At 50.3% G+C, this 8,336-nt stretch overlaps 1 protein-coding gene across 1 annotated transcript; it reads left to right on the forward strand.

The window, feature by feature from the left end:
• The first annotated feature begins 7,169 nt into the window (after nt 1-7,169).
• On the forward strand, nt 7,170-8,129 carry LOC147663735 (uncharacterized). The gene has a single exon (XM_086950241.1). It carries the CDS (start codon nt 7,170-7,172, stop codon nt 8,127-8,129), a length of 960 nt encoding a protein of 319 aa, XP_086806367.1.
• The last annotated feature ends 207 nt before the right edge of the window (nt 8,130-8,336 follow it).

The following is an 8,336-nucleotide window of genomic DNA, read 5'->3' on the forward strand; positions in this document are numbered from 1 at the left end:
CTTCTCCTCTCTGCCTTGCACCCTTCTCCTCTCTGCCTTGCAACCTTCTACCCTCTGCCTTGCAACCTTCTCCCTCTCTGCTTTGCACCCTTCTCTACCGTGCACCCTTCTCCTCTCTGCCTTGCACCCTTCTCCCCTCCGCCTTGCACCCTTCTCTACCTTGCACCCTTCTCCTCTCTGCCGTCCACCCTTCTCCTCTCTGCCTTGCGCCCTTCTCCTCTCTGCCTTCCACCCTTCTCCCCTCTGCCTTGCACCCTTCTCCTCTCTGCCTTGCACCCTTCTCCTCTCTGCCTTGCAACCTTCTACCCTCTGCCTTGCAACCTTCTCCCTCTCTGCTTTGCACCCTTCTCTACCGTGCACCCTTCTCCTCTCTGCCTTGCACCCTTCTCCCCTCTGCCTTGCACCCTTCTCCCCTCTGCCTTGCACCCTTCTCTACCTTGCACCCTTCTCCTCTCTGCCTTGCAACCTTCTACCCTCTGCCTTGCAACCTTCTCCCTCTCTGCTTTGCACCCTTCTCTACCGTGCACCCTTCTCCTCTCTGCCTTGCCCCCTTCTCCCCTCCGCCTTGCACCCTTCTCTACCTTGCACCCTTCTCCTCTCTGCCGTCCACCCTTCTCCTCTCTGCCTTGCGCCCTTCTCCTCTCTGCCTTCCACCCTTCTCCCCTCTGCCTTGCACCCTTCTCCTCTCTGCCTTGCACCCTTCTCCTCTCTGCCTTGCAACCTTCTACCCTCTGCCTTGCAACCTTCTCCCTCTCTGCTTTGCACCCTTCTCTACCGTGCACCCTTCTCCTCTCTGCCTTGCACCCTTCTCCCCTCTGCCTTGCACCCTACTCCTCTCTGCCTTGCACCCTTCTCCTCTCTGCCTTGCACCCTTCTCCTCTCTGCCTTGCAACCTTCTACCCTCTGCCTTGCAACCTTCTCCCTCTCTGCTTTGCACCCTTCTCTACCGTGCACCCTTCTCCTCTCTGCCTTGCACCCTTCTCCCCTCCGCCTTGCACCCTTCTCTACCTTGCACCCTTCTCCTCTCTGCCGTCCACCCTTCTCCTCTCTGCCTTGCGCCCTTCTCCTCTCTGCCTTCCACCCTTCTCCCCTCTGCCTTGCACCCTTCTCCTCTCTGCCTTGCACCCTTCTCCTCTCTGCCTTGCAACCTTCTACCCTCTGCCTTGCAACCTTCTCCCTCTCTGCTTTGCACCCTTCTCTACCGTGCACCCTTCTCCTCTCTGCCTTGCACCCTTCTCCCCTCTGCCTTGCACCCTTCTCCCCTCTGCCTTGCACCCTTCTCTACCTTGCACCCTTCTCCTCTCTGCCGTGCACCCTTCTCCTCTCTGCCTTGCGCCCTTCTCCTCTCTGCCTTCCACCCTTCTCCCCTCTGCCTTGCACCCTTCTCCCCTCTGCCTTGCACCCTTCTCCTCTCTGCCTTGCACCCTTCTCCCCCTCCGCCTGGACTCCAAAACGTAAGCTGATCACTTTCTTCTAACAAAATAATTTTGACCTAATAGACAAGCTTTTTATTTTTAGTAAATGCATGGCAGGTGCTCTACTATCAGTTGTATAGGCATTTATATAGCGCACTACTTACCCGTAGGGTCCCAAGGCGCTTCGACCGCTGCGAAACCCTTCCTGGCTTCCCTGAGAGATGGTCCCTTAATGGGTATCTCCAGGGTGAGACCAGGCATCCCCGGCGGTCTGGTGGGGCCGTTAGTGAAGATGAGGCAAGCTAATGCCCAGAGTTGCCGAGTGTGATCGCTGATCAGAGTGGGCACCGAGGCGAGAGAATTATCGAGTCCGCTGACCCTGGTCCAGAAACCTGCCGCGCCGGGAATCGAACCCTGGTCCCGGGCCGTCCTCTGCTCTCGGGTCTGCCGCCTCCTGCAGTTTTCATCCAGTATCCACATGTAATCTGGCTATACAAGGAAAGCGCCACCATCCCAAGCCAAGGATACACATTAAATACTAAGAACTACCAACAATATATCGCCCAAACAAGGGTGGGCAGAGAGCACATCACCCTCACATGCATTTATGTTTTAATGAGGATGCTTTTCTCTCACAATAAAATTAATGTTTGTACAAATGCCATTTTGACACCTCTATGTGCTGTACATAACGATTGTCACTGTAACTCAGCTTACCGAACTCAGAGGGAAGGTTGACTTGGTACACCGAGAGAATAACAAATGACTCGGAGGACTTAAACAGATGTCAGGGTGAGCGTGAAACGGACTACGATAAAGCAAGCAATTAAAATTGTATTTTGTTTAAAAGAACCATGACTTGTCGGAAAACACAATTTCTATTATGTATAAAAGTTCCTAAAAATGTCACAGTGATTACAAACTATATTACACAGGCACGTATGTTGGAGAAAGGACCTACAGGCTGTCTGAACAGAGATAATCTTCCCTTCTTGCAGGCACGTTATTCCATTCCACCGGGACCTCTGTTTCACCTTTCAACAATAAAAATAAACTTACTCACTGTCTCCTTCCTTGTCCCAAACTTGGTGGCTGAAGAAGTGCTTCTGCATCTGGAGCGTTCTTTCTAATAATTATAATTCACCATGGGCCAACCTGTGCACAATCACATAGCAGAACACTGCGTCTTCGCCACATGCCGGCATGCCAGCTCTCCACATTTACCGAGGCCCACTCAAGAGGGGTGTGCAAATCGCTTTCACTTTCGCAAGTTAGACATGCGTAGTCGAGCCGGCTGAAATCATCCATAAAATGTAAGCATGCTTTTAAAATGCTGATGTGGAAACACAGAGCCAGCTTCAACATTGTAATTGTGTCTTTAGATAACTTGTAGGGGGAGGCAGGGAAGCAGTTTTTTAAGGGTGCCACAATCACATTAAGAGGTCCCCAGCCCATGTAGGCCCCCAAACCCTGACAACCCACCCTCCCCCACCCCTCACCCCTCACAGCCCTGGCCCCCTCCCTTCTCAAAGGAATAGTGCCCTGAGGAGAATGCACCATCCTAGGGCCCCCACCCCCTCATCTTTCCGGGCCTGGCTCGTGGCTTTGACTGAAGAGAAACAATGGAAGTTGATACTTTGTTTCTCTTCAGTCAAAGGTCAGCAGCGCGAGGAGCGGGCTGCAGACAGCAGCAGCTGCTTTAGAGAGAGAGAGACACAGCTCTCTACCGGAGGGCTCAGTTTAGGGGCCCCCTTCAACTACTGGAGACTGCCCCCCCCCCACCCCCCAAAAAACAACAACACGTGCTGAGAGATGGAGAGAGAGAGACAGGGGAAGCGCGAGATATCCTAAAAAATAATAGAAGCCGGGAGGCTGCCAAATCCTGCCAGGGGGCCGCCAGTGCCACGAACGGATCCTCGTCGTGGCGGCCCCTGGGGTTTGGCGGCCCTGTGCAGGTGCACAGTTTGCACATGCCTAGGGCCGGCCCTGCCCGCCGATGCCTCCGCGGTCCCCGCGATTCCTCCCCGATCACCACAGCTTAGCACCAAAATGCGGGCCGCGTCCACGTAGCTCAGGATCCACCAACAGACTCACTCAGCTCAGAGCAGGCTCCAGGGCACTTCTCATCGGGACCACCCGCAACATCAGTCACAGGCCACAGGCCCCAGTCAGCAGACCCCGAGTGGCAGAGATCCTGGGCCGTGTGCTCCTGAGGCAGACAGCGCACCAATGCGACTCCTCCCCCTTGCCATCCGGAGCTTCTCGATAGTCGGCGGGCAGGCCCCTCGACTTCTCACCTGGACTGCCGCACCATCGGGGGTCGGTGATATCTCCCCTGCCTCAGGATAGCGTCCGGGACACAGCTCCGGTCGTCTCCTCTGTCCGCTCGTCGGATCAAGGACGGATATTGCAGGTTAAAGAAGGGCCGGACGGAGCTAGGAGGTTACGCCACCATCTTGGCCGGCGCCAGACCACGCCCCCAACATGTTGGTCTTTAAACAACACCAGGAGGTCTAATGTTTCTCATCATGCTTTCATGTTTTTAATCCTAGCACAAGATCACCTGAATAAAGATATGCAGTGAACCCTGTAGCTAGTTTTAACTAACTACACTGTTTGCACTGCGTCCCTCACCACGTCCTCAAGCTCTCAATGGGTAGTTAGTTAATTAGCATCCTAGTATACAAAACATCCCGGAGCACCTCCCTCTCAGTAAGGGGGTTGTGGCCGCACCATGACTAGGTCTGTATCCCACCTCTGGTGGGTGAGGGAAACCATATATTAAATGCACGCCTTTTCAATTTGTTGTTGATTCCTTCAGCCTTAAACTTAACCCTTTAGACCCGAGGGCCCGTGCCTGTTTTGACTGTACGAATAAGGGGAGTACGCCCTCGCTGGTCTCTAAACCTCCTCTAGACCCTTTTTGTTCATCTCTGCCTTCCATCGTGTCTGGCCGGCCCTCTTAGTCTGGTGTGAAGGCTGACCCAGAACGGAATAAAGCTCAGAGATCAGACAGTTGTAATTATCTTTTAGCAATAATCACTTCTCAAATGGTGGTATTGTGCTGTAGGTGTGTAATTCAACAGTAGGATGCATCACTCATTGCCGAACTTGCAAATAATGCTGGAGATCGGCCTCTGACAAAGAAAAATCTTTTTTAAGTGTGCCAAAAGGCAAGATCCAAGAATCCTTAGAAAGGTCACCCACACTCTTTCAACCCCCTTCCTGCAATTGCATGTTGAGGTTCTCTTAAAGGCTCAGGGAGAAGTCTAGGTTAGCACTGAGGAGAGTTAATGGTGAGGCAAATGCTGTTAGACTATTGCTCACTGCTACTTTATCCCAGACCGCTAGTGTAGCTATTGTTAAAGGGGAGGATTACAGTTCCCAAACTCTGCTCTGTCTAGGTAGCCAGGGTATTTTCCATTTGTGGGAACCAGCTATGACCTGATCCATAAAACACCAGCGCTTCTCAGATGTCGCCCACCCCCACTCTACCAGAAATCTGAGCTGCAATGCTTGGTAGTATCATACAATATTGGGTACCTCAAAGCCTCTGGGCAAAGTGGCTTGGTCTGTTAGAGGTAACGCCATGTGTGGTCATTTACCTCCCCATACAAAACTAGTAATCTCCCTCTGCATGGTTTTCAGTGTATTCCTTGGTGGGGTTATGAAAAATGCTATGAATGTGTGTAAACTTTGGGGTAGGATAGTCATTTTAATCACAGCGATGCATCCCAGCCAAGAGAGCTGGAGGGACTGCCATGTTTACAAATCTGTTTTTACCTGCCTCATGAGTCGACAGTAGTTAACTTTAGCCGTTTGGGCTGCGTGCAACAAGAGGTGAATACCCAGATAGGGAAAATAGAAAGTGGACCTTGTGACCGTATATTGGCCCTGCAAGTACTCTTGATGAGTTGCGGATACCCTGAGGTTCTGTATTTGAGACTTGGAAAGGTTAACCTTGAACCCAGAAACCTCCCCAAAGCACTACAGCTTCCTGAACAGCACCGGCAAGGATGCCATTTGGTCTGTCAGGGCCACAGTCACATCATCCACACATAAGCTAATGGTGTGGGTGTACCCCCCAAAACACACACCTGATATCAGCAGGTCTGAGCAGATGCACTGTGCTAGGGGCTTCATATATAGCGCAAATAGGAGCGGGGACAAGGAGCAGCCCTTCTGGGTCCCCCGACATATGGCAAAGTGACAGGAGGCTACTCCATTCACACTCACTGTGGCATTTAGGGCACTTTATCTGCTAAATACCCACCAACAGAGCAGCTCCCCAAAGCGAAGGTGTCTCGGGGTGGCATGAAGATAAGATCACTGGACACGATCCAATGCCTTTTTGGTGTCCTCTGCGAACAAGAGTCCCTACCTCTGTGACCTTTGGTCCTTATCTCTAGTGTGTAAGATGGGCTTGGTCTAATTCCCACTGGTCCTATTTGGAATGAAGACGGCCTGGTCGTGTTCTATCAGATATATCATTTAGTGGTTGAGTCTAAAAGCAATGTTTCTATGTTAAGTAACAAAACTGGACTGTAAGACCGCATTTATGAGCGTCCTTGCCTGGCTTTGGTGAAACTGTAAAGAAGGCCTTGAGGATTGACTGCATAAGTGTTCCTGTGTCAGCAAAGGAATTGAATATCCTGGTGAGAATAGGGGCCAGGGTATGGCAAAAGGTCTTACAGAACAGGGCCGGGGAGCTGTCCAATATGGGGGGCCTTCAGGGGTTTGAGGCGCACGATCTCTGAGATTATCTCAGACAGTTCAATGGGTTTCTTCAAAGTCTCAGCTTGTGTTCGTAAGAGCATCATTACCTATGGCTTTTCTGGGTATGCCCTAAAGTCACCTGAGGTAAAGTCCTGGGAGGAGTATAACTGTGTATAAAAGTCTCTCAACTCATACGCTATACGATCATCCCTGATGACATCTATACCATCCAATCCCAGTTATAGCACAGACCTTAGCATGTAAATGGCATGCCAGCATTTTCCTGCTTCTATTACCAACTAATAAAATTTATATTTCAAATGCGCGATGGCGTACTCCACCCTATCCAGGTCTTTTCTTTTGAGTTGCATTCTAGCTTTATGCTGGGCTCTCCAAACTTTGGGAGTTCACATCCCTTTGTGAATAGCTTCTAATTCTTTAACTTCACCTGATCAATGGCTTTAGCTTCTCCCAGAGAGTTGCCAACTCCACTTCCTCAGTGTTGTAGAGTCGCAAGTAGGCCTTGAGTGAGTTATGATAACCTGCATATATATTAATTGTTAGATAATATGGTCACGTACCCTCCAGGAACCATCTAGACTTACAACCTTGGTAACCATACCTCGGTTTTGTGATGCGTTGCTAATATCTAACTGGGCGATCGCACACAACCTGGTTTTGGAAGTCCTAGATGATGAGGCTCCGCCATCAGGTGGGCTGATAGGACTTAATCATCAAATTGATAGTCTTTACTTGAATCAATTGTTGTGCAACTTCACCAGTGTTAATTGTTATATCTCAGCACCACGTGACCAACGGGCTTTGTTGTTATTTAGGTAGTTACACAGGGGGTATTAGCCTGTTTGGTCGTTAAACACTTCCCTCGGACCCTCTCTTACGAGTTGTTATGATAGTGTATGGAGCAGCCTCGGCTGCGGGTCTTTGTTTTCTTATTTAGCACCACACAGCAAATGTTGTAGTGCAATTCAGCTCACCCACTTCATTTATTTAGTTGTCTGTCTGTTGCAGTTCCCCGCTATGGAGGAATTTGGTGGCTTAGCATTTGACGACGAGGATCTCAATACCATTCTAAGTAACAACCCCAGCATATTAGATGACTTACCCTCTACCTCTACTCCCACAACAGAGGATGATTGGGTCAAACTTTTGAACCTGAAAAAGAATCACTCCCGCATCTCATTACACGGTGTGATTATGAACGAGTACCTACATGTTAAGTGTGCACCATCTGGCTTAATTGTCACCACGACACCCAGACTCTTTCTGAAAGATAAAGAATTCTTGAAAAATTGGGCTTTGATTGGATGGCGGTGCACCCGTGATTGGCTGGTTTTAAATATTAAAACAGCAAAGAAAACAGCGGATGCCTTATTGGTAGAGATCCAAGTTCTGGAGGGCCAAATCAACGCAGCTGTGCGGCCTGTGATCTACAAAAAGAACTTGGACGATGCCAACAAAACGAACAAAGAATACTATGACAACATCCTGCTCAACAAAGTGGAGAAGTTTAAAAAAGACCTGGCACGTTTCTCCATGGAATTGGCTTACCCCTACCTGAGTGACTCCTATGTAGCTCCCTCTACCAATTCCAAAGGCAGGAGATATGGGTCGAATTATTCTTCTTCGGGCTCGGACTCGGGCTCCAGTGATCAAGGGAACTCCAACACAGGCCCCAACACCGGGACACGTGGTGGGGGTTTCCAACGAAGACCCAATAGAGGCCGGGGAGGACAACAGTACCCCAATCCGGGACAGTGGTGGCCCCCAGGCCCATGGAATTATCATCCCGGGGCGATGGGTCCTCCACCTATGGGTCACCCTATGCCCATGTATCCCCCAAACCCGTCATTCTACTATGATCAGTCTTTTTTATGGCAGGGCCGAGGCAGGAACCGCGGCAAAAGGAGAGGCCAACAAACTGTGAATTGGGCTCCTCAGCCCAACAAGACAGGCCCGACAACAGGAGCTGCGACCTAGTAGTGAACCTGAGCTCAAGGACTATGACACCGCTTGAGAAGACTGTTTTGAACAAAGGGCTGGGCTTTGTTCCTACCAATACAGGCGATATGTTCAAATTGAGGTGCGAGCTCGAAAGTTTTTATAGGAAAATACGTCTGCATTTTTTCTTCAAGACTACCAGCTCTAACATGAACGAGTCCAATAACTTTGATCAAGGTGAACAGA

The sequence above is a fragment of the Lissotriton vulgaris genome, unplaced genomic scaffold (assembly GCF_964263255.1).
Source record: "Lissotriton vulgaris unplaced genomic scaffold, aLisVul1.2 SCAFFOLD_5617, whole genome shotgun sequence".
In the NCBI taxonomy this organism is placed as follows: Eukaryota; Metazoa; Chordata; class Amphibia; order Caudata; family Salamandridae; genus Lissotriton; species Lissotriton vulgaris.